Here is a 27,550-nt window from a genome sequence, read left to right as displayed (position 1 = left end):
TTTGTTCGAAGACGGCTCTTCATATCTTTCTTCTCGTCCTCTGACTTGTCTGTAATGGAACAGTTCTCATCATCTTCCTTCTCTTCTCGCTTGATAGCAGCACCACCAGAACGAGTTATGCTACCAGAGAGACCTGCAGACACACAGCATAAGAGTTTAGATTTTTAGTATGTTGAATGCAATAAAACAGCATCACAAAGACACACCTGTAAAACCCTCAGGACGACCAGATGCTAGTCCGTGATGCATCAAACCGCCACTAGAGGGCAGACCAGCAGAGTCCTCCTGGTGACTTGATGCCTGCAGGAGAAAATCTCCATTAGTGCTGGCATCAAAGCAGAAGAATCAGACTAATCTCACATTTATATTTCAAAATCTTATGTCTAGATTGTAAATCTCACCAGTCCTTGGAGACGGCTGGACAGTCCAAGTGCTGCACTACTGAAGCCCGGTGGCAATCCCAACCCCGCCGACAACAGATTGTGCATTTCAGCGATTCCTGGCCCTCCCTGTCCGCTGGCATGTCGCTGAAGAACATTGATGGCTTCTTCCAGGCGGTCCTCCATTTTACTCGGCTAAGAGGGAAACACACGAGGGACAGAATTACAGATCACGTATGTCATCACTACAGTCTGATATCTAAGAAAAAACAAAAAAAAGATCAACTTACCATAGACTGAATTCCACCTTCAAAGTTAGGGGAAGGTGTGGCCTGGCAAGAGGATCGAGTCCATTGGGATGCAGAGCCTAAAGAAATTAAAGGACTTTTTAATTTTGTTATTTAAATAACACAGTACTTGGACATTATAAGCACTTAAAAAAAAAAAGTTAAACAAAAGAAAAAAAAAGTCAAACTACAAGTTTTGTCGTAATGTCATGACATTGAAACACTGCTGGTTTAGTCTTTCTTATTTTGTGTATGAGCTATTGTTTAACTTCTGCTTATATAAATAATTTTAGGGAGAAAAACAAAAAAAAAGCAACAACTGCTGTCTGTGATTAAAAGAACCAAAAAGGCGAAAAAATGGTTTTCCACAAGTGCTAGAGAACAACAGAGAAAGTTAAACATTAAACTAAAACAACACAAAAAAGATAGGAGATTTAAAGGAAGTTCAATTTGAGAAACCAGAGCACCAAGAAACAAGCACTTTCACTTTTACCAACACCTGTCAAAATAATCAAAAACAGAGACGTTCCCGCGTGTGGCCTTCACGCTCATCTGTAAAAAGACGGTGAAACGAGTGAAGCTGAAAAGGTCAAGACAGCCAAAGCAGCAGAAAAAGACACATCACGCAGAGCTTCTTTAAAATCCAATAATATGGCCTGCAGCCATCGACTTTGAGCTGATGGACACCAGTGGGATCGTGGTCCACCCACTTACAGTCTGGAGAAGTCTGGTCTGAGCAGCCTTTGCTCAAGCCAAAAAGGCCTTTTTCTGACGTGGAAACAAAGCCAAGCTGACAGCCGGTGTTCTGGCACGACAAGTCAAAAACCAAAAGACTCAAATCTAACAAAAGGCCGCTTGTGCACCACAGGCTACAAAGTTTAGTTTTTTGCTAGCAAAAGTGAACATGGAGGAAGCTCTGAAGGACTTTCTGCCTGTGGGTGAAGATTGAAGCTTTTTGAGATCATTCCAGCGTTTATCCCTGTGCTGCGATAAAAAAAAGGATGATAAACACTTTCTTTTTGACCAGAAGAACACGGCGTCCTGTTACAGATGGTATGGAGCCCACATAGCCTTCTCTATCTTATCATCGTACAGTCATTCATTCTGGGACCACATTATGAGGCAGTCTCAATCCAAACATGAACTGCAATAAATTCTACAACACATCTATTTCTTCGTCTATTTGTTTTAGAAAAAGAAACAACACAGAGTTGACCCTGTTATTTAATTTTACTGTCATTTTAGTCTCTTAAATTACGTGAGTGCATTGGGAGACACCTCAAGTCCATTAAAGGAACCGTGTCACTGTTATAAAAGTGTATATAAATACTACGTGAAGCCTTCAAATGGAATTTCACACATGGATATTTTTACGCTCATCAAAATACTTGAATGTTGAGTATTGAAAGCTGGAGTTAAGGTTCATTTGGTATTCTCTCCACATTAGCAGATGAAGCTACAGTCATCCCAAGCTTGGCAAGAGAAAAACAAAATGTTTCTCAAAAATGTTATCATCTCCCTGGAGGAAAACACAGGAAAGCCAGAGCTGAATAAACACAACTACATAACAGCCAACTGACCTTGAAGACTCAGGAAAATATGACTACAATTGTTCACTCACCTGATACAGCCTGAGGGGAGCCAGACGGCGTAGACGGAGACTGGGGGAAGGCATTGCTGTTGTGGTCGGAAGGATAGATCTGGAAATAGAAATGGAGACTTTTGAAACAAATGCTGAACATTTACCGGTTTCAGAGGAATTCAAAATAAGATTTAAAGTCTTGTGAAGAAAATGCACATCCTCACCAGAATATAAATGTGAATTTTACATCTACTTACAGATGCCAGAGCTTTTCCAATTTCATCCCCAGAACTTGCAGGTACTGCACCTCGATTAGCTTCACACACAGAAAAAAAAGGATTTAACTTCATTTTTCAAAATGTTTAGACTAGGGTTGTGAACGTTAATGCGTTAACACACACAATTAATCAAGATTAATCGCGTGGTTATTTACAAAATAAATAAATACTCAATCAGTGTTTAGTACTTTATTCTTGGTATTTTTTTTTTGGTTTAGATTGTTTTTTTCACAAAAAGCGGACTATTTTATCCATGGTCTGGCCGCTGAGCCTCGACTACTTTTTTTTTAATTTCAGGTGTGCAGGTTCGTTTCTTATGGCAGTATGTCAGCATCTTTATTTTCTTGGATTAATACTGCAGAAACAAAAGTATTGAGAGTTCTGCTTTTCTTACTGTTTATGTGTTTTGCAATTTACAATATTGTCATATAAAATTTACCAAGTAGAACATTGTGATTAATCATGATTAATCGTAACAAAAAGTGAAATTAATCTGATTCATTTTTTAATCGATTGACATCACTAATTAAAAATAAACGTTCTAAATGTAAAGTTTGTGTGCGATTTCATTTTGTGATTATTCCCAGATAATATGTGGTCGGTAAATACTGTAACTAAAAATAAATAAATAAATAAATATTTCCAGGTTTGTGATTAATTAGTTAACTTTTTCAATCAATTTCCAGCCCTAGTTTAGACCTAATCCAGAGCTGAACAATAATAAAAACAAAGGTTGATAAAGAGAACATATTAGAGATTTACCCAGTATGGTTTCAGTGCCAGCGATGGGGGGTGTTTGACTCGGGACCCCAAAGCTGCTGGAACCAGAGTGGAAGACAGCAGGAGCGCCATTTACTTCGCTGCCATGCAGGGGGAAATTTTGTGGAGAAAGGGGCAGGGGCTGCCGCTTCTTAAAAGGAAAAAAAAAATGTCAACATCGTAAACACACGAGCAGTCATTATTTGTTCAGTTGTTTCAGTGAATACAGAGCTCACCAGTCTGTCTTGGGGGTTGATGGCAGGGAAGGGACCATGCTGACTCTTATGGGGGGAGTTTCCCAGCACACCAGAATAATGAGGCTGAACCATGGACCCAGCAGAACTCCAAGGATCAGAAGGTGTGTGATGGCCTTCTGTCATCCAGACGTCCGGCAAAAGAAGGAGCAAGAGGGGCAAAGAGTGAAAAACACAGAAGAAAACAATGGTGGCAACATGTGGGAAATCTCCCATTACTTTATTCAAGCGTGATTTAACAGTCAACACTTGAGTAGCACAGAATACTAAGACTTCAACACCGGTGGGTGCATCCCCATTTCAATGTCATCTCCTAAGTAGTTTTTGAGCTTTGATGGTTTGAAAAGAAAATTGCAGGTAATTATTGTTTTTGTCAGACGCCATTAGACTTACAAATGAAAAACAAAACAAACAAAAGGATTCTCAATGGAAATAGTGCTTGAACTGACCTTGCATGTAAAAAGGTGTTGTGTAGCCATTTCCTGCTTTGGAGGTTGGATAAGAAACACTTTCTCGATTAAATTCCTCTCCTGTGGCTGTTGCATAAACCTACAGACAAAAAGTGAGATTATCAACACAAACATTGTAGTCACAGTGTGGAAAAAAAATAAAAAACGACCCACTCTGAACATTTTTTGATCTAGTGTTTTTTTTTTTTTTTTAAGTTATGATTATGCCATTAAAGTGAACATTATACCATGGTCCAGGTGAATACTCGATTCTGATTGGCCGTTAGATGTAGATGCACAATTTACCTATGATGCACACCTAGAAAAAGAAGTTCCGGTCAAATAGCCCTAATGTTCTATATCACTGCGCAGATTCCTATAACCCTTTAACACAAGAGCTCTAGTGTTTATGTTCTTTGATTTACTGTTATTCTTTAATTGTTGACATGATCAATGTAATTCTAGCAGATTCTGAAGGATAAAAGTGGCTCGTGCCCCTAGTTTTGATCCAAAAATCAAAAAACTTGTTTAGACATGGTTTTTGCAGAGAGGCAGCAAGTAGTTAATTGGAAAGTTGCCTCCAAATTGGGAGCAGAACTGTTGGAATGGCATAAGCTTTCCCCATTTCTCATCACCCGTTTGTTGACACTCTCCTGCAAGCTTAAACCCCCACCTAACATTACTGGTACAACAAAAATGGCGAGCAATATTGGAGCTATCCAGCTGTATAGTTTTGAGCCAGATGCCAGCCTAGACGATTAAAGCAAAGACACACATGGATCTAGTTGTTTACAAGTGGGTGCATCAGAATGGAGTGGAGCACAGAGTTTTTGGTTTTGTAACAAATACTTGAAAAGGGCTGCCACAAACGATTATTTTATTAGTCGACTAATCACCGATTATTTTTTACGATTGGTCGACTAATTGGGTCTTGGGTAAACTGGATATAAAATACACATCTTAGCCATCCTTAGCTTTAAACTAACTACAAATAAAGACATTTTAAGATGATAGTTTATTAAACTTTTAATGAACCGTGCAGCCTCTGCCCTTCATTAGTTTCTGGTATTAAAACAAGATTAAATCAAATGAGGTCGGCATCTGAAACAAAGAACAATTTTTATTTAAAATAGAAGTTTTGATCTCACTGACTCAAATAAAAAAGCGCATTTTTTTGGTGCTGAACGCTCACTAAACTCTGACTCCATATAATATAAAGTAACGACTACTTGACTATTCAATTAGTCGTCGACTATTTTAATAGTCAATTAGTTGTCGACTAATCATGGCAGCCCTATACTTGAATTATAAGAAATACTCAGAAACGCAACATTTAAGCTTAATTTTCTTTTTATACATGTCCTCCATCATTATGCCATAAGAATATGTTAAAAACACCAAAAAAAAAGGATTTTCATCAGAGTGGGTCTTTAATAGGTGTATGAAAAAAAGAACGACTAAATAAAGCCTTTTTTTGTTAGAATCTTTTTTTTTTTTTTACTTATTACAGCATGATTTAATGAACAGACCATCACAACATTTCCTTAAACTTGAAGCAAAATTTCTGTGACTCAAATGCTCATAGGGCCTTTGGAAAATGTGTATAATTTGAGTTACATTTTTAACATTTCACTTCTTTGAACACCAGGAAAAAGTCTAATTCACTCTTTTTAACAAAGTAAGATGTAACTTTATATTCCAGGTTCCTCATAAAGGAATCACTGTTCTGAACAACCTCCTTCACAAGACTTGGAGATGAAAAAAAATTATGAATTAGGCGGAAAAGCTCCAACCCAAATGGAATAAAGTTTTATGCGGCAATTTGATTAAAAAGTAAAAAAAAAAAAAGTAAGGGAGGGGGGGAAGAAGGAGGGAAGAATGGAGAGATGCACTCCTAATTACTGAACCATCTGCCAAATCCTGGATGGCGGCCAACTCCATTGGCAGCTGGGATAGAAGTTTGGGGGAGGGAGCTGGAGGAAGGGGAGGGCTGTTGTTTGTGGTGGTGGTTGTAGGGTGATAGGGTGGAGTAAAGAGGGGAGGTGGGGGAGAAAATGAGGAAATGGGGTGTCCAGAGAGTAAGAGTGGGAGGGGGGGGAATGAAAAGCAGTAAGAAGCATTAAACCTCGTATGGATTCTCCTCAGCCATTTGATAAGTGTATTTGGCAGAGGGCAGCGCTGTGGCCACAAACCATAGGGCTCAGAAATACTCACTATAAATACATTCTGCACTGAGTAAATGTGCATTTGCTCTCCCTTATTTCTTTTTAACTTAGGTGGTGGAAGTGCTTAGAGACCTGGAAGGCTTGTGTTGGACTCATTACACTGCTTTGCAAGCCAAAAAAAACAGCAAGAAAAAAAAAACACACACAAAAGATGGGGTTTTGTGTAATGAAAGCAGAAGGGGGCATGATTCCGGGGTTTCCCAAAGGTTAGTACTTACAGAAGAGGGCAGGCCTGGAGGCACCTTTCTGATCTTTTTTGGATGTGGTTCTGTGATCAAAGAAGAATCATGTGAGAACAAATAATAAACTCATCTCACTGACAAAACTGACTAAATTTTTAAGCTTCTTTTTTATTTTTTTTAACTCTATTAGAATACGTACAAAAACCGAATTCTTCCCCTACCGACCCATCCAATTGAAGGGGCATTAGAAGGGAAAAAGTTTTTTTAAGGGTAGAGTGAAGGGAAGCACATTTCTTCATGTGGGTGTGCTCTGATGCACAGTAGTTTACATTTAAATGTAAGTAATGACTTGATGTTTTTGCATGAGATTTTTAAAGTTATAAAATTAAAATCTAAAATAAAATCTTACTGAGGGCTAGCAGCTCTGTGCTAATGTAGCTGACCAGTGATAATTGATGACATCATTGAGTAGGAGTAACGTCTGAATTTTAAGACACCATCTCTCTGTTTGGAGAGTTAAATGTAGGGGTAGAAGAAGAATCTGGATTCGGCCTATGTTTTAACCATTTACTGTATAATAAAACTATAGTAGTCAACAATTCAAGTCAACCTTTCCATGGCAACCAGTCTCACCATTTAGGAGTGAGCTTGTTGGAAGTCCACACCCCTTCCACTGAAATCTCTGATAAAACCATCAAAAGTTTTGAACATTCAACATACACATACTTTTACTGAGGTATCTGATTGTTCAGTTTAGAACTTGAATCACTTCTAATAAAGAAAAAAATATTAAAGAAAAATATTATCAAGAACATGTTAAAAACAGGGAGTAAAGCAAGAATGGTAATTCTGACAAATATAATGTATAAGCTGTTTGTGTCTTTACGGAAGTCTATGGGATTCTGGCTTCTTGGAACCAGTAGATACTTCCTATATGGACCATGAGGTTGGAGCGGTTAATCAGTCCAGTTCTCCTATACAGTCAATGGTTTTCACCCTTGTTAAGATTCTTTCGACTACAGTAACTCTTCAACCATGTATGCAGTTTAAGTAATTCCAGCTGACTCTAAAGTGGAGAAAAGTAGTTTTGAGCTAATATTCAACACTTTGCAGCAGTGAAGTTCTTACACGATTAACCTTGTAGCTACTTTAATGCTTGACCAGACAGGCACGTTCATTGGTTGTAATTCCCAAAAGATAACAAAAATAATGATTGTCCGACAGAGTTCTTGAATTTATTCTTGATATATATATATAACAATAAAAAGACTCTTCAAGGTTTTCTAAATCATTCAATAAATCATGTGGTTAACAAAGAATACCAGGACCTGCACACCCTTTCCATCCACAAAGAACCAACCTGCAGGCGAACAGGTGCACTAAAACAAAATTCACCCCTGACCACATGACATAGTGACAACAATGGCAGCTACAAACGTGAATCAGCTGATGCAGCTAAAATGCTTTGACCGGTTACGCAATTAACGTGAATGCCAAGCGTTTTGGCAGCATCTCCAGTTTTAAACGGTTCATTTTATTTGTCCCTCCTAAATAATTTCTAATTGAAAACTAATCAGACAGATGTATTTATGTGCTGTATCACATGATAACTAACTTTCATTTTCAGCTGATAAGAAGAAGTGAGAACTTTCAGACCATTTTTAAAACCTGAGGAGGAGAAGTGATCATACACACGTGTGTAAATTTTACCAACAGAAACTATCCTTTTCTTAAACAAAGAATAAATCAGACGTATTCATGTTTAACAGTGATTGGCAGTCTTACCTATGGAGTCCTGTGAAGATCTCTTGCGATGGTTACTGCCATCATAGGATGAATAAAACTGTGAGTTGGACTTAACAGCAGAAGAGGAGACGTTGTCAGGACTTGGAATGGGCATCTCACTGAGTACATAACCCGGCTATGGGGGAAAAAAGAGAGAGTTCATGAAATAAAACTGAAGGAATAAAATTATATGCAGCCAAGTCAAAGGAGGAGTTTGCCAACATGTAAAAGCTGAAAGAGCCCTACAGAACACATCACTCAAAGTATTTGCCAAAGTTGCTTGACAGAAAACGTTCACCCAAAGGTCAAGCTGCTATAACAAACTGAGTTAAATAGTGGGCTTCTTCTTGCTTTAAGGAGCATGGCAGTATAGCTTCGGTTTGCAGAGTTGGATCTAAACAAATAACATGAGTTATGGAGGGATTTACTCTGAATAGACAGAAATACCATGGAAATCTGACCAAAGAGCTCAATGCCACATTTAGTGAAAGCTAAATAAAGCATTTCAGCACAAACTCCTCATACCACCCAAAAATCAATGGTGGTGGGCTGACAAGTCGGACTTCTTATGGGATGGAAGCACCTGGCAGTCATTGAGTTGACCACACAGTTCTGAGTATTCCAGAGCTTTCTGGAGTCAAATGTAAGACATCTGTACAGCAGCTTCACTGAAAGTGACTCATGCAACAACAAACTGACCTTAAGACCCTCTCCAGTAATAACTTAAGCTGTTTTAAAAGTGTTCCCAATAGTTTTTTTTCAAGGATGATTGTGCAGTTTTTAGCCAAAATCCCCCCAAAACTGTGTGGACAGTTTCTGCAGAGCAGCAGGAGTTCATTAGAAATTTGCCTCTAAGTTGTGGGCAAAACACTTTTCCGTTTCCCCTCCCTATAGAGGACCAGAGCAGAGCAGTGAGTTTGCGGCCCGTCTAGCATACTTTCTATGTCACATTTTTCAAACGACATTTTGTCATCTGCTCTTAATTCACAACGATTTGAATAAAGAAATACTCACAAATGCAATTTTAAACTCAATTTTCTTAACATAAGTCATCCATCATCAGAAAAATCCACAAAAACATGCTAAAAAGAACAAAAATAAAATTTTCGTTGGAGTGGGTCTTTACACACACACACACACCACAAAATGCATAAACAAATAGAGATGTTGCTGGCTTCAAACGCTCAACCTCAGTGTGACTAAAAGATGAGATATAGAAAAGCTGTGGAGTAATGAGAACACTAAAACCTCAGAAACATCAGTTGCTGATGGGGCTAAAATCCCTCTACAAAGACATTAATTTTACCATCACACAAATATTTAAAGGTATAATTTATGACCTGTTGTGTTAAAAAAATAACTCTTATTGGTTTTATTTTATATTTATATTTTTTTCTTTTAAACAACACATAGAATTACAGTTATTCTACGTTTAAGTTTGCAAAGGGTATAAGGAGCATCAAAATTTTAATGACCCACTCCAGTGAAAATTGTGTTTTTAGTGTGTTCTTGTAGCATTTTTCTCATAATGGAGGACATGTGTAAAAATGTGTTTCAAAGCATTTCTGTATTCACATCGCATTGGATCAGGGACAGATGAAGTCCTGCGGTTTGAAAAAGCTCAGGTTTGTGATGCAGCAACTGCCAAAGTCTCCCTTCTCCGCTACAATTCTGAAACGTCCATTTGCAGACAAATAGATCCATTAACGCCTTTGTTTTCCTCGACTGAGCTGCTGTCTGGCTAAAAACTGCATGGCTAGAAAGCTCTGATATTGCTTGCAGTTTTGTTTTTTGTTTTTGCTAAGCTAATGTTAGCTTGGGCTTGTGAGGTGATATAAGCTAACAGGAAAAAGTGTAAACAAAGGGCTGATAGGAAGTTAGCGGAAGCTAACTCCTGCACCAACAGCCCCGCCCACAACTCAGAAGCGAATTCCTAATGAGCTTCTGCTGCTCTTTAAAAAAACTACAAAGGCTTCTTGATTTTTTTCCTAAAAATTGCAAAATCATAATTAAAACACCACTGGGAATGATTTTACAACAGAAAGAAATATATAGTTGGAGTGGGACAAAACCTTATAAACTCAAAGGTGGCGTTCCTTCGTTTCTTATGACTTTAGTCAAACAAATAATGTGAAAAATATACATTCACATAAATAAAAATGGAGAGAATTTTCTAAAACTATCATAAAATGCCTTTCAGACTCATTTACCTGAGCTCCAAATGATGGGTACGGCCCTCGATCAGCCTTTCCTGAAAGAGGAAACGAGAAAAAAACAAAAATAAACAAACAGGACGGTGAAAGTTTTCTGTCAATATTTAATCACGGTCCTCTCAACCCCCCCACCGTCCATCACATCTGCCATGTGAACGTGTTTGATGCTGTGATCGTATTTATGACCGTAAAGAGCAAAAAATAAAACAAATAGGCTCATTATGAATGCTATGGGGGCAATTGTGCCCAGCGTGTGCCCCCTCCCTGACAGTTAAACAGAGAAGCGCTATAGTCCACTGTTATCCCGGGGGACAACCTTGTTTGTGCATGGGTGCCCTTTACACCCCCACCCCTCCCACACTAAACGCACAAACTGAAACACACAAACAAACCCCTCCTCCACATCCTCCCTTATTACCCTACTCCCCTCATCCATAAATGAAGCTTTGCCTGAACTGGCGCACCAGTGTCTAAGCTGGTGAAGGACTAGTCTGTCTGGAGAACAAGTCTTTGTTCTGATCCGGTCACAGTGTCTGCTGGAATCAAAGTGCTTGTGCCAATCAAAATGTGGCCTGTGTGTCTTAGCCGAGCGTTGGACTAAATTAGTGAGCGTGCTTCGGTTTCTCAGAAAATATGATGTGAAAGTAGTGAAGTTTATGCTTCAGCAGTTTAGTTCAGTTTGAGTTTTCTTACCCACAAGTCCTGGCCCAAACACAGGGGCAGAGGCCAGGCCTTCCCGCTCGCTGTAAAGGCCGTCTTCCCCATAACCCTTGGAAGAAGACAGCGATGGCATTAGGGGCACAAACGCAATCACAGCTAACATTTGAGTAAAAATATTTTCCAATCTGGATTTTATGTATTCAAAAAGTACAAATTATTCACACAATGATGGTGTCAAATGTTCTCTTTGTGTTGATATGAAAATGAATAAATAGACATGTTCAGGTTGAGAAAAACATCTGAAAAAGATCTTAGGAAACCAGTTTGTAGAGCATGGGAATGCTATATATTATCTCAAATGATTGGATAGAGGGTCCACCAATTCATTACCTTCAAACCACACAGATCCTAACATTTAAATTTACAAAAGCAGATAAAAAATACCTACTTCTTAGAATATTTATTTACAATTTTTTATTTACATTTCATGATGTAACCTGAAACTAAGATAAGATGCACTAAAAATAATCTAAAAATGCATCTGACATTCAAAGTAAACGGGCTTTTTTAAATAAAATAAACTGACTCACAAATAATCCGACATGTTAAAGTAAACTATCAAAATCCTGTTGTCTGCAGGTAAACAGGAAAAAACACGGTGTCTATAGAAGCAGTTGACAACTTATTAGTGAATTAGGTTCACCCTACAGTCATTCATTTATCGGAAGTGTTTCCAGTTGTGTTAAACCAAAACTATTTAAAAAAAACAGTTGCAAGTCCTTTTGCATTTTTCTTTTTTGAATTTTTTTAACATTAAAAATGTTCAAATGGAATCAACAACTTTTTCACCTGTTACACTACCTGTTTTACTGTGTTTGGTAACAATCATTCATTATATTATAGGCAATGATTTGTTGTGCTACATAACTTTTTTTTCTTAATCGTACCAGTGAACTTTAATAAGTCAGACTATATGTTAGATAATATAAAGCGCTATAAAGTGAGTAATGACCGTTGCATATTTGAGTTCAGAGTATTAGTTCAAAAATAACATACTCTTCCTTGGGTGAAGGATGGACTATTTTCTTCTCCTGGTCCCCATGGACTAGACCCACTCCTCTCATCTATGCCTGGAAGACAAAGAAGTGGGTTAAGCCTTTCTGCAAATAAATGAGAATAGCATTTTTATGTTTGAGATTTATAGCCCAGATTTGTAAGGAAGGCCCCAGTTGACAGAATGATGACTTGCTTTGATAAAGGTTTTTTCAGGCTGCTTAAAGTAACCTCTTTCTGAAACGCGTTACTTTGCGGCTCACAGGGTAACAGCAGAGTGACGATGCTGTCACATAGTGTGAATGTGAGCTGAAGAAAGTTTGAATAATTCACACTCAGTGTGAGGCTTCCAGAATCATCTTTATTCTCTCACTCCTTTACATTTTCCATGGCAACAGTCATTCATAGCCCATTTATTCTAACACATTTTGCCTACACCTTCTCGTCAGCTCCGACTTAATCTAACATAATTGGCTTTTGTCAATCCAGGCCAAAGCAGCTTTCACAAAGGTGACTGTTTTTGAAATTAGCGATATTAAAGATCGCTGAAGCAGAAATTCCTGGTTGTACCCCCCCCTCTCAGTCTCCTCTCATGCCCCAACACGGCATCTCTAGGGGAAAAATGAAGCTTAATTGCAACCTCATTTGCATAATTGTGCATATTAATAAGGCTGAGCTCTATGAATATTCATATTTTTTGTTTTGTTGTCTAATTAAAAAGCTGTGTGGAGAAAGGAAGGAGGTAAAGGGAGGCAGGAATTGTGACAGGCTGAGCAGCAGAACAGAATGATGGGTCTATACCAGGGAAAATCACTTGATTGCAATGACAAATATAAGTCACATGACAACAGCAGGATCAGCCAAAGCAGGGGACATTATATTTCGTCCTTTTTACTATTAAGAATTTTTAGTCACAGAAAACACAAACATCTGCTTTTCATATCATCTCGGAAAAAGATTTTAAATGACATGATCTGTAAATACTTGGAATTAATGAATTTCAACACTATCTTAAAAACTAAACACAAAAAACAAATGTATGGAGATGCATTAATTAAGTTGCTTAAAATACTTTCTTTTTTTAACATGCATTTGGGACACAATTTCAAATAAAATTAATAAAAGAGCAACTCTAATAAAATAAAAAAACAATAAAATAGCTTGAAATTATAACAGGGAAAAAATAAAAATCCATAAATAACATGCTAACACAGAAAACGTAAAAATATGATAAAAATCTTAATTTAAATTAATTTGGTGTCCCATTTGGTTAAATATGATGCACTTTTCAGGGTTCCCAGAACACTAGATTCCTCTTTATTTTCCTAATAAAGGTAGCACTCATTTAACATTTCCCTCCATGCAGTTTAAGGGCTGATCTGCATGTTGATGTACATATTCAATAAAATCCTATTTAATGTTGCATTAACTTTTTTTGGCCAAAGTATTTGATTATTTTTTTCAAACTTGGGTTAATTTTGAAAGAATGATGATAAAAGAAACTTCAGATTTTTGTGCATCCTGTGCTCATAGTGAAAACACCCACACTCGAGTACACACACTCACAGCTGTCAAACAGTGTGTTTGCGTCATTGTCGTTCTTTATTGCTGCTTTTACTGTAGAAACCTTAGTTTCTCAGAACCCTCAGTGAGCTCGTCACACATTAAATTTGATCAAGCGTCGTCTGATGACAGTCAGCTGCAAGTGATCCCACCATACAAACCATGAATAAATGAAAAAGTATCTCTTTTTTGTGATTTATTATTTTAATATATTGTCTTTAATTTAAAAATCTCTATTATTAAACACAAATGGCTTCTCATAATTGCATAATTATAAAATAAGCTTTAATAAATAACACAGTTAATTGAATTTATATTTAAATATCCACAATTACACAAACAATTTTGGTCAAACTAAATTACTTGATGGTGAGGTTTTTGGTTTTTTTTTAAGACTTTGATTTATTACTGCTATCTTGTGAAAAAACAGTCCAGTATTAAGCTGCTCTGCATGATCTGAACAAAGAAAATAAAGGATGAGCAACATCAGACAAATTCTCTGGAGAACTCCTTTCCACTTCTCCAATATGCAACACCCCTTTAAGCACCGTTGGGCTATAATTACACAGGAAGAGACAGTGGAAACAGACAGACAGCCTGAGTCACAGGCTTTATGAACAAAACCCAGCATACATGCTGACCACTTTTTACAGGAACGCTGCCTGAGGCCAGCCATAACTGAGTGTGCCGATTGTCTAAACAACTTCTTCCTTCCCTTGTAAAGTGACTCACACAGGCACAAAGAATGACGTCAGGTAAAATCTCGAGTGTGAACACTGATAATGACAACACTGAACAATATACAATCACACAAGTTTGGGTGTGTTGACCTGTGTGTCCCTGGAGAGTTTTTAAGCATAAAGAGACAATCATATTTTTAAACAATTCTGAGTCTAAGCTATTATCAGAATATTTAAACTTTATACATTTAGTGTATTTGTAACTTTAAAACCCTCTTGTCACTCTAAAGTGATCATATGTCTACCTGAGAGTGCACATGCAAATTTTGTATCATCGCCTTCTGCATTTCCCATATATTTTAGGATTTTCAGTTTCTAGTTACCAAAAAATGAATGTTTCAAACCATCACTGAGTGGAAAGTACTGAACACAGAGAGAACAGCAACACTTCAGACTCTCAAACACTTCAAGAAAAAAATCCTAAAATAAATACTGACTTAATGAAACCACAACAGCTGAACAAGAAAGAAAGCTTTAACAATTTTTTTAACAAGTGAAATCATATTTGTATGTAACTGCAAGAATAAAGAGGATTTTGTAATAGACCTTGTTACTGGGTATAGAACTGACATTCTATAACAAATTCTATTTGTAAATTTACTTTTTAATAGGAAAACTTTTCAAACTCAAATTTGAATCTGGACTGCATCAACAGTGTCAACGTTTCTCTAATTTACCTCGTATATACATTTATTGAAAAAAGGGAATGGGTGTTGAAAAAAATGAGGAAATTAACTCATAATTTGATCTTCTTTTTAACCACTGCTGTGAAAATGGGTCATTCCTCACACCAATAACACAGTGCAAAACAATAGAAAGAGATAAAAAAAATCTTTTGAATTTAGTGAGAAGCAATATTCATACTAAAACTTTACTTTGGATTCAATAACCCAAAAAAGTAATAATAAATATAATATGAGAAAGCCTATATAAAACATCTAGGATTTACACAGTAAGCACAGCATTCAAAGTATAACATAATAATAAAAACAACTATACTCGACTTGCTTTTTGACAGACGAGCCATTGTTAGTTGGTTTTTATTATTATTTTCATGCCCTCTTTGTATGTCAGGAGTATAAATCAAGTTTTAAATATTTTATTTAGACTTGTTGTAACCTTCATTGCTCGTTTATCCTAAATTTTTTGCACTGCAGTTTGCAGCACTGCACCCCAATAGGCTTTATTTACAGACGAATATGCATCATCATGTCTGAAGGCCAACCTCAGCTTATTGCATGTCGCTATTGATGTTTGATCACAAGTGTAAAAATCACAAAATGTCTATTTCTAACAAAGTAAAAAATTGTAGCTAAAAAATAAACAAATGGGGAGTGCATCACTTAGTATTTCTTTAGTAAACAACCGAAATCTGCATTAAAGTGATGCAAATTAGTCTTTAAAGCAAAGGATGAAAATATATAACCTGCAAGCTTCAACTTGTCGTTTATGAAATACAGCTATTGCAGCAAGATTTGAACCTGAGGGTGAATATCATAAGATGAAGAGACTAGACTTGAAATTGTTCTTTAATGCGTCAACACCCTGGAGATCTCATAGACTCCTTTAATTATTTGTTTTCAGACTTTGCCAACACTAACGAGCTAAAAATGGCGACGTTACATCAGAGGCTTTGAGTGGACCCAGATAGTGACTTAAACAATTCATCTGAGAAAAAGAGGAAAATAACTGAGTTTTTAACATCATGGAAACTACTGGTAGACCATTTAAAAGAACTGTAGTACTTTGTGGTCCAGTTAAAACAGTCAAGGCCCTTTTCTTCTCACATTTTCTGTAAGGACCGTCTGTGTAAATTCAAAGTTTTGAACTGGCTCAGGAGATTTCAGTTAGATCTAGATAAAAATTCCTTAGTAAGTAAATGAAAGCCAAGCGAAAACTGGTCTTTTTCCTTTGGGATTCTGTGTATAATACAGTTTTATTATCCGTTTTTTTTTTTAGCAGAGATATTTTTTATGAAAGCAAGTAGATGATTTTTTTTCCTTTTAAATTCATATTTCTAATCAGCTATATCAACTGTCTTACATAAATTGTAGGACAGAGGAGGTATGACTTACACCGGTAAGAAAACATGTTAAATAATCGACATTGAGATAAGATTTCCATTGACAGTATTAACAGAAAGTATATACAACCTTTGGAAAACACAGTAAAACCAATGCTTAAAATGAGACCATGTAAAAAAAAAAAAAAAAAAGTATATTTTGTGGATTCACTTCTGCAAATCTATGAGATCAGTATTTAGAAAGCATTTTTCAGAAGTAATTTTCACATTTTTTCCACTAACTTTGTACTAGCTTTCCTTTCCAATGAGGTATAAACAAAAACACTGTGTAAATGTTGTACGGAGAAGCTAAAATGCAGCTGTACCTTATAAAACTACAGTACATGCAGGTATAGATCATTTGTCCATGTGACAGCTGAACATGCTTTGCAATGTACTCAAGAGCTATTTTTGGCAGACACCAGTGACGCAAGGAGACGCAGGAAGAAGAATTTTGGTGTTACTACTTGTTCTTAAAGAGCTTTTTCCATGTAAAAATGCATACCAGAAGACCAGAAGAACTGTGTTACTAATACGAATCTATCAATCTACCAAGCAATAATTCTTCTAGCTCAGATTGTACATACTTGTTCAGTCCTTCAGGTGATGGTTTAAATGTCTGTGTATGTGATAGATCCAAACTTGAAAACCCAGGTGATGGTGTGCTTTTTTTTGGATAGTAGTACAGGTAGGGAGAAATCAAAACACTTCTTTAGTAACTCTTCCTGAGTTCATTGACAGCACTATTTAGACAGAAAAATGTCAAACTCTGGCCTTCCATTCACAAGTAAACCAAAAAATGCACCATATTGTCAGTTATTGGGGATAAAATAAATCTTAGTTTTTGTCATTAAAAAAACCTCTGTATAATACAGATTTTCAAAGCTAAGATTGGTTTGTTTCTCTTAGCATTTTCTCATTCAAAGGATTCAACCTGGAAACACTTTTACTCTTACTTAAAAATATAAAGAGAATAAAAAGGGGTCATGGTGATGTAAGTAATAGTTTTTTTGTGGCTGTGTCTGTGTGTGTTCGTGGTTGAGTCGTTAGATGGTTGGTTGGTTAGTTGGTTGGTTGTTTGGTGGGGGAAACACACACTGTTTTGTAGACACGCACCTTATTACTACAAAAGAAACGCGCAAGTGGTTCTCATGAATAGATCAAATAAAGCCCCTTAGACCCCACCCAGAAACTGAATGCCTTTCATCTTATCTTTGAATATCGCGTTCCTTCCTATTGACTGCTGAAAGATTTACTGAGCACAACACAACAGGGAGAAGGGGGAAGTAAGTTGTCTAGAACAGATGGGGCATCACACAGAAAATAACTTCAGTCTATTAAAGCTTAGGGATAAGAAAGTAAATGCTTGACAATTGGTAAATACTTTACATTTTGAATGATTTTTGAGTCTAGTAAGCTTATCGAAAGACGAAAAAAATTACTATGAAGGTTGTGCTTAAAAACCATATAACCAAATGCATAAGAGCTGTAAGAAAAAGACGAGTTATGCAAAAGTTAAAAAAAAAAAAAACACGGCGCAAAAATACACAACAAGGGAATTCAGTTTTTCACAGAGTAAGCAGAGGAGATTAATTGGACTGTTTACACCAGCCTCCCTTCTCTGTATTTGTTCTTACATGATTTATTGGCAACAACTGAGAAAGTGAAGGAAAGAACACCAGTGAGAGGAACATCTGCAGCATAAAAGAGTTTGAGAAGTGCTGAGAAATGAATGAAATATTTTAAAATGTTTGAAACACTGCCTTGTGTTTTTTTCTATAAAATGAATAGGACTGGAAAATGTTCTTTCAGAAGAAGCTATGGCTTATCTGGCAAACTGAATGTCTTCTAATAGCAAGAGTGTCTCCAACTTTGTTATATCTCAAATTGTATTTGGGTACGACACTGACTCTAACGCTGTCCCTGACATGGAATCATTGTTATTTAGTTGTATAAATAAAACATTATTAACAAGATATTCAATTGAATGTTTAATAAATTGAATTATCTTACCAGAACCTCCAAACTGACCAAGAGTGGTCGGCCCACTTCTACCATTTTGAACTGGAAGCTCAAACATCTGAAAAGAGAAAAAGAAAAATCTATGAACCCACTGAAAGTTATTTTAATTTTTAAGGTATCCTCATTTATTAAAGTCCCAATTCAAACCACCATTTCTCTTTAAATAGAAACTACAAGATCTGTATGCACTTTGGTTAAATTTTAGGGCCCATTCAAATTCAATTGATGCAGCAGAAACAACAGAAAATTCTTTTAAGAACAGCCAATTAGATTAGCCCGAGTCCTTCAAAACCCCACACTGGTGAATGAAATTCACTAATACTCTGACCTCCTCTGTGGCAGCTGGGATCAATAAAAGTCTTTTAGATCAAAACCTTCAAAGTCAGACTGTCTTACCGCTGTAAAATCCAGCAAATCGCTGAGCTCCTTGTCTGTTTCCACTGCAGCCATTGTCTGCTGCTGTTCACTGGGCCCTTTCAGTCTCAGCAACTGACCACAAGCAGAGATAAGGACAACATGAGTTTATATCACTCATTTGCAAAATCATTATTTTGACAGGCAACCTACTGCTTTGTTGCAAAACATAAATTCTAACAACCTTGCATTTTACAACCACAATATACTTGGGAGGATTACTGGTAATTTTGCAGTCATTTTGCCTAAATAAATATCAAAACTAATCATTATTTCATTATTATAAAAGCCACACACGTTTTCCTCTTTGACAAACCAAAGCTTCCTGTTCAGCTACAAGAAAGCCACTTGTTCATTATGTCGCACATCGAACACACTGCGGTTGAGCATTCAGGAGAGATATTCACGTTTATATAATATTACAGGATTTCCTTCAGCTTGAAACAGAAAAGCAGAGATGTGTCTGATTTATACAGAAGCAATTAAATTACTTGAAGAATCATTCATTAACAGTGAGTTTAAAGGAAACAAAGCATAAAATAATGTGGTGATAATTTGCAAAAATCCAAAGTTAAACTTTAAGATGAAGGTGAAGAGAAAGACTTAAAGAATGGTGATTGCTTGTAGCTCAACAGAAAACTGCAAATTGTATAAAATGAACATTGAGTTGGATCAAAACTATTCGAGCAGCTAGAAAAACCCTAAAATGGCAGACCCTAATATTAAAAACTATGTACCAATTACCAGTGCTTTTTAGACGAAACTACAAAGCATAGATTCATATTTTCATTTAACAAATACTAGATATTTAAAAACAGTCAAACATTCTTTTGTTAATTGGGTCAGAAAATTAAAATTTTCAATATGTAGAACATCCATGCTTGAAACAAAAGGAAGCAAAGCCAGAGACTTGCAGTAGAACTTCACACAATCCACACTATATTAAAGCTTAGTTGATGTTTTTCACAACTTTGCACTACTACAGAGAATAAACACACATCTATGGTTTCATTTATAAAGCAATTTCAGGTGCAAATTGTTTTTGTCATGTTAGTAGACTCCACATAAACCCATCAGGCAGACAGATGGCAGGTTTACAACCACCACAAGTGACATTTCTTTTACTTAATGCAGAATAGAAGAAGTGAAATACACATAATTAATTGCATTTTCCTATTTTGTTTGTCTAATGATAAAGAGCAAATGTATGTGTGATTCCCCTGACACGGCCACTCCCCAGAAAAGGCATCTCATACTCATAGAGCAGGAATTTAGTAACTGCTGTGGTGTTCATAATCCCTTTGGATATAGAGATTTGTTGGGCTCACTAGCGTTTACACAGATTTTTTTTTGGTGGTCTTTAACAAAATTCACATCAAAGAGACTCCTGCAAAATTACAGACAGGAAAGACTGAACTGGATCCAAGTCAATGAATTGGTGATTTTCAACCTTACGGTACGTTTGCATTATTACAGTATACATTACATGCATAAACTACCTCTTAAATGATGCCCGAGATTCTTACCTGTGGTCAGAAAACTGGACAAGCATTTAAAAAGTGACCACATCTAACATGTGTGACCATGTTTCAACCACAGACCACACTGCCTCCATTGTTAGTCAGCTCTCGAGCTCCTGCTGCTTCCTCCACCTCAAACACCAAGTAACTATAAAAAGGAGTTTGCAAAAAAAACGTCAAACTAAAATTTGAACTCAAAACTTAAAGGGCAAAAGCCGCCCAACTATAAATCCAAAAGTGGGGTGAACAACCAGCAATCTTGGTGGATTAAAGAAACAAAAACACTGCTGTAAAAACAACCTGGGAAAACACAGGCTTGACTTTAAAAGGAGACATAAAAGTTTATGAACATCAGAAATGATTCACCGTGCCTTCATAAGAGTCATAGACATCAACATTACTCATCTAAGTGATGTGACACAAATATTTATTGGAGGGGAGGAGCATCTCATTATTTTCAGACTTGTCTGTACAGGCTTCAAGGAAATCAGGTATCTTCTTAAAGGCTTTTAAAGTCCCACTCCAATCATCTTTTGATCTATTGTAAAAGCGCTCCCAATTAATTAAGTTGTTTTTTTTGTTTTTTTGGAGGGGGGCAAATGAAAAAAAAAATTTAATATCTAAGATGTCATTCACCCATTTACATGCTCTACCACTAGCTTAAAACCCCTTCACAACCCCAATCTAACATTACCAGTACAACAAAAACGGTAATTACTTGCAGACAAATAGATCCATTACTTCTCTTCATTTTCCTCGTTCGAGCTGCCACCTGGCTCAAAACGGTACGGCAGGATAGCTCCAATATTGCTCACCGTTTTTTCTTTGTCTTTTCTTTTTTTTAGCTTTGCTAATGGTAACTTGGGCTTGTGAGGTGCTATAAGCTAGTGGGAGAAAGTGTAAACAAAGGGTTGAGTCTCTAAGTCATGTCCACATATCAGAGGCAAATTTGTAATGAGCTTCTGCTGCCCTTCAGAATTTATGTCTTAAAAACGACTACGATTTTTGCTAAAAACAGCTTATTCCTAATTAAAAGACCACTGGAAACAATTTTACAATAGAAAAAAAATATGGGACTTGATTGCAAACAGGTAAGTTACATGTTAATATAATATAATATAATATAATATAATATAATATAATATAATATAATATAATATAATATAATATAATATAATATAATATAATATATAATATTATATAATGTATGTTCTTGCAGTGTTCCAGGAGGATAAATGTGAGGGGAAGTGTTGTTTTATCTCATCACCTAAAACAGACTCGAGGATGCTGTGCTCACTGTTTAAACAGAAGACCCACATTTATTCTAAAAATAGCTAAAACTTGGACGTTTTCATGACAAGTCGCAAATTGCATCGCTTCTTTTACCTCAAAAATACACACAAACTGGTCACAATCGAGTCATTTTTGACCCGAGAGGTCTGTCTAACTAGTGTAAACACAAAGTGGGCTCTCTTTCTTCTTAAGCGGTGACACAGCCAGCATCGCAAATTGATAAGAGATTCGTATTAAAAGCAACTGACAGAATGCATTGTGTATAAGAATAAATGTGGTTATGGATTTTGGTGGAAACGAGATGTGCTGGTATTTAAAGACAAAGCGCTGACAGCACAGAATCTAGCAATTTCTATATCTCAGTGGGCTGAGGTCAAAATGGGGGATAAGAGCTTAGCCCCTCCTAACAAATGGAAGTTGTATAGGCTTGTCCCCGACACCCCCACCCCCCCTGCTACACATTTAGCCTTCGAATTTAGAGAAAAGTTAAACAAAACGTCTGAATTATTTATAAAAACAAGAATTTGAAGCCAAATGCAAACGGGCACCCAGCAGATTCAGACAGCGCATCAGCCGCTTCAAAACGTTGCGGGACGTTTAAAAGGACCGTAAAAAAACCTGTTGCCTCAGATTGAATAACACATTCATTATGATAACTTTTCATGCCACTTAAGTTTCAACCAATTAGATACACGTGAATAAATAGGAAAATATAAACAACCGATAATATGAGATAAAGAATTTGGGCGTTTAGCTACATGCTACACTTAAGTTTTTACCACGCCGACACACAAATACAAATTTTAGCTTTTAATCATATTCTAAATAATTTAAAAATAAAACTGTCTAACGAGTTTAATCAGTCAAATGTTTAAGCTAGCAAGTTAAAAATGTTGAAAAACAAACATTCAAGCTAGCACAAATAATTCATAAATACTTCAGTAAAGGAGACTTATTTGGGTAATTTTCTGAAACGTCTTGTCCAACTACGGGAACAAATAAACATTTTTCACCACAAGCAAGCTATTCTTTAACTCTACGGGAAGCTCTCTTGGGGCCGAAGGGACAAAAATTCGAGACCCCACTTTTCTGGAGGCTGCACTCTGCACTACTTGAACACTGCGATAATCGTTATTACGCCTGCACAATTATAACAAGCAACTTCTGCTGGGCAGGGACGTGTATAGAGATAATTTGTCAACATTTACCTGGATTTAGTGATGTGGCATCCAGCGGTGAGAAATGAACGGCGGTACAAGGACGGAGAAACAAAGTTAGGAATAGGATCCGTCTCCCGTGGTCCGGACGGAAGGGTTAATGAAGAGAAGCAAAGACAACCACTACTTTGTCGCGTCGTCCAATTATTATTCTTTTTTTCTCCGTTGCTTGTTATTTCTTTTTGCCGTCACGGAGTTGGAAACACCTCTCCCGCGAGACTCTCCTACAACTCTACCCTCTTTCAGTTAAATAAAGTGTTACCATTTCATTTTCCAAGTAGACATTTCAACAGCCTCCACATTGTCGGTTCCAATCGAATATCAATCCGCAGCACTGCCTTCGGAGGACATGGACTCTTAAAACATCAGCAATATCCACTTTAAAGCTAAAACGAAATCAAAAGCACTGACTCAACAGCCTTATTATTTCAAATCAATTTTAACAAAAATAAAAGAATTGAAATGTCTTGTAGTAATATACAGCAACAAAAGTGGTCTTACTGGGAATTAACTTGGATCTACGTTCGATCGCGGATGAGGACAGCGGAAAGCCCAAACGGTGGAGCCCAGTAAAAGATGGAACGATAATATAGGAGGGAGGACCAATCGGATACCGAGAAATTTTGATTGACACATTGAATAACCAATTATATTTCGGTATCGTTTCTTAAGGCTGCCCCAGTTTGCCTGTCTTTTCTTGCATTTCATTTTGGTTTCAAACTGTTTGAGCGCAATTTAAAAGTGTTGAACAAAGAAGTCTTTATTTATTCATGCTAAATTAGAAAGTCTTTGTAAAATGTCCATCCTAATTTGTCTTAGTTATGCCACGCAAATGTGAATCTTAGATGACTTTCCAGTACATTCTTCAAAACCAGTCAGATTATTTACATTTTATGCAGGAACTTATAGAGCACATATGATCTAATAAATATTACTTGGCATAATATACTTAAAAATGACTTTAAAGACAAATAATGCAAATCAGTGTTTGCTATCTTAAAGGATATTTTTAATCAGTATCAGCTTACATGTTAGCTATTTATGATACAAATGAGCATTCATTTTTCTTGAATGTCCAGCTGTTTTCTCTTTGTAATCAAAATCAAAACCATGATGAACCATTTGTTTGGTAACAGAAATATTTACTTTTCTTCGGGGGAAAAAAAAGCTGAGATCTCACAGATGGAGCTTCTTAGCTCATCATTAAAACAAAATATATCTCTGGTTCTCATGACATTTACCTTTTGCCAATATTCAGTTCCAGTAAATGCCAGCAGTGTTTATTTTTTCCTTTAGACATTTCAAAGAAAACCTCAAAAGGTTCAGGTAGAAAGAAAAATATATATAAATAAAACCCCCTCAGTAACATCTGTGCTGTCTAGCCTGGCTTTTACGAGGAAATTCAGCCATTGGCGTTGTGGTTGAACCACACATGCACATCATGCACTGCACATATGCTCTTCAAGAAGGCACCTGTATTTGATTATAAAGTTAAATTACCACCAGGTTTCATTTGGAAAATTAAATTCTTAAACTGCATATTTTGACATAAAGGATCTTTCATTGTTGAAAGTTTAAGCGACAAGAACTGGAAACATGTTTAAAGCTGCTTTTTGGGGAGAAAAAACTGCATTTGAATAAAAAAGACTGTTAGGGTGCACCCCATGTTGGCTCAGAAGTTTTGCAATAAGGTAAGGAGCACTCAGTGTGAGCACATTAACCTCATTGTGACAAAAATACTTTCATGTCACAGATTCAGAGTACGAAGCTCCATGAGTACACCTGGGGAAAGGTGGCGCCTATATTTGTTTGGAAGAGATCACATCACTGCTCCAGGCAAAACATCAAACATTGTTGCTTTCTTAAAAGTAGGACAAATGAGGCCGGGGTGAAGCGACACCGAGGTTGTTTGACAAGGAGCAAGACAAAAAAAAAAAAGATGCTATATATAGGGTGGAACTCCATTTTCCTTAAACCAACGTGTGTACCCTCTCCTCCACCCACTCTTTCCTGGGTTCTCTGTTAAGACATGAGCTTTGAGCTGTTCGGCTTTTGTAAATGGGTTACCCCCATGCAGCCACCCACGCATTAGGTACAGTGTCAAAACCTGGGGCATCCTGTTATGACTTCTGGTTTCCTGTTTCCTGTAAAAAACACAGCCCCCCTCCTCCCCCTTTGTCTCTTTTATATACGCAAACACTCTTATGCACTACACGCATACAGCAAACTTGGCAAGGAACACATTCTAAACCCTGAATATTTGCATTAAAAATATTTTTGAAAAAATAAAATATCACAATTGTATTTAGACTTATTATAATGTTGCTTTATTTGAGGGATAATAGTAGTAGCGGTTTTATTCTGATCCACACACATAATTAGTTTTTGTTTCATGCATCTGCAACGTCATTGCACATGCAGGTAAAAAAGATGAACAAGTGACAAGGGGACATTCAAACGCCAATAACCAAGTATTTATACGTGAGTTGTGTTCTTGTTTGCATAAAGGAAAAAAAAACTGCTGTCTCTGCATATTTCTAACCATGTAACCTGAGCCTCTTCACCAGTATAAGTAAAAAAGGCCCTCAGTATCTGTGATATCTGAAATTGCTTTGGGACAACACCTCACCCTATTATGTTAAAGCTACAGCTGACAAAGAAGGTAAACAAAAGATGGCTTTCTTTGGGGGATAATTTTTTTTTGTCTTTTGCTGTGGATATGAAAGCAAATATTAGTTTGGTGTTTTCTGTAACAATAAAATCTTTTTTTTATCTTGTTTTACACAGAAATCAGAAAACACTATCCTGCTCTTATTTTCAGTATTTCACCAACCCCCCTCTTTTTTATTTTCTGCAGAATGGAATTCATTAGCAATCAAGAAGCAACCGACAAACGCCCAATCTTAATTGCCCTCTCATTTGCATATTTGCATATTAATGACTGCAGACTTTGCTGCTTTTTTTCTTTTTTTTCGCAGCAGTTTCCCCCCTCCTATTAGCACTGCTTAACCACACTTCATCCTGCAAAAATGTGTTGTTTGGAAATCAAAGTGCAGTAGAAAAATGACAGCTTTATTCTAAAGTGGACTTTTTTATTTTGAAAGTTGAAATATGTGTTTGAACAGTGGGATTTTTTACACTTGAATACCACACTTTGTGTGCAAGTGTGTGTGTGTTGTGTGTGTGTGAGTGTGTGTTTACATCATAAACCAATAGGATTTCTGAGTTTAAGAACACAGCCCACTGCTGTAGTAGTGCTTATACAAGAGATGCACAAAGATAAATTACTCATGTGCTGCCACCTTCTGGTGAGCCAAGGGAATGAAGTAGATGCCACAATATACAAAAACAAACGCATCACACAGGAAGATATTAAAAAGAATAGTTTTTCTAAAAAAAAAAAAAAAAGCTAATGACACTAATGTATGATGGATAGTTTGCAGGAAAAAAAAACATGCACCTAAACAGGACATACATGACAAAGCCATTTCCTGTTTACAGTATGAAGCATTAAAGAATAGCGACCAGTTTTAGACATGAACTCACTTACAATGAAGAACAAAACTTATTTAAAAGATTCAGAAAACATTTATCAAAGCAGTGCCATTTAAAGCAGCCTTTGCCAGCACAATTACTATTAACAGAATGTTTTGAAACCAATAAAATTGAATGTTTTTTCAGGATTATTTGTTAGTGAAATGAAGGACAATAGTGTCTTTAATCTTCATTAACAAATTAGATATTGTAGGAAAGGTGCATACTTTTAGAATGTTTACGAGGATCTAAAAAGGTTTCAGGAGACAGACAACTAAATCTGTTCTGAACTATGATCTCATTCTTAGATTTTTATTTTTTTTGAACATTTTGGATTGAAAATAAGCCGTGCATTGTTATCATGAGTTAAAAAAATATCCATGATTCTAATTTCTTTGTACTATGGACAATGTTTTCAAATGAATAAAACACTGAAGAAGAAACAAAAAAACGTTTGTAAAGTTGTTATATTTTTATTTTCACTTATATGGTCCTAATCTGATACCACAGTCACATAATTCACCAATCTTTCCTAAATAGTTTTTTTTAATTTGTCTAAATGCATTGTGATTAATAAGATACAGTATAAGCAGAAACTAACTGGTGACTTTTTAGGCTGCATCCAGAAATCTGGATTTTGTGATGGGGTATATTCAAATTAAATGTACAAGTTGCCTCTTCTCTGTGTAGTTCGATATATGCGTGGATCATTCTACATTATCTCTAATCTGTGGTGCAAGGAATTCTAACTCCTTTGACTCAACTCTTTTGAGAATTCTGCAAAGTAAAACCATTACAGACAAGCAAGATGCTAGTTTCAAACATTTTATTTAAGACCTCCTGTTTTTTTAAACCCAAATTGAATGAAAGTCAACAGGTTTACTTGATTTGCGATATTTACTCAACCTTTACCCCATCTGTCTCCAGTTATTGTTTGCAGACAATTCATTTCTGACCTCAGGCTGTGTGTTATTTCCCTTCTGCGTGTTACTTTCCTGTCTGCAGTCCAGTCATCAAGGCAAGCGCTGGAAAACAGTGAGAAAAAGTCCCCGGATATCTTTGCTGCAAAGTTGAGGTC

The 27,550-nt window shown here is 36.4% G+C and overlaps 1 protein-coding gene across 3 annotated transcripts; it reads right to left on the bottom strand.

The window, feature by feature from the left end:
• tcf3a (transcription factor 3a) lies at positions 1–23,485 on the bottom strand (the record flags this gene model as incomplete). 3 transcript variants are annotated; one of them, XM_036216438.1, is given in 18 exon segments in its annotated part: positions 1–133; positions 207–300; positions 402–575; positions 671–747; positions 2,289–2,367; positions 2,507–2,565; positions 3,290–3,437; positions 3,523–3,659; positions 3,990–4,089; positions 6,433–6,482; positions 8,182–8,317; positions 10,392–10,432; positions 11,088–11,163; positions 12,111–12,184; positions 18,486–18,552; positions 18,891–18,983; positions 22,930–23,324; positions 23,440–23,467. In XM_036216438.1, coding segments are annotated over 16 exon segments (1,499 nt in total), but the record flags the coding sequence as incomplete, so codon positions are not given.
• Between the last annotated feature and the right edge of the window lie 4,065 nt (positions 23,486–27,550).

The sequence above is a fragment of the Oryzias melastigma genome, linkage group LG17 (assembly GCF_002922805.2).
Source record: "Oryzias melastigma strain HK-1 linkage group LG17, ASM292280v2, whole genome shotgun sequence".
Lineage (NCBI taxonomy): Eukaryota > Metazoa > Chordata > Actinopteri > Beloniformes > Adrianichthyidae > Oryzias > Oryzias melastigma.
This window is presented reverse-complemented; position numbering and strand designations above follow the sequence as displayed.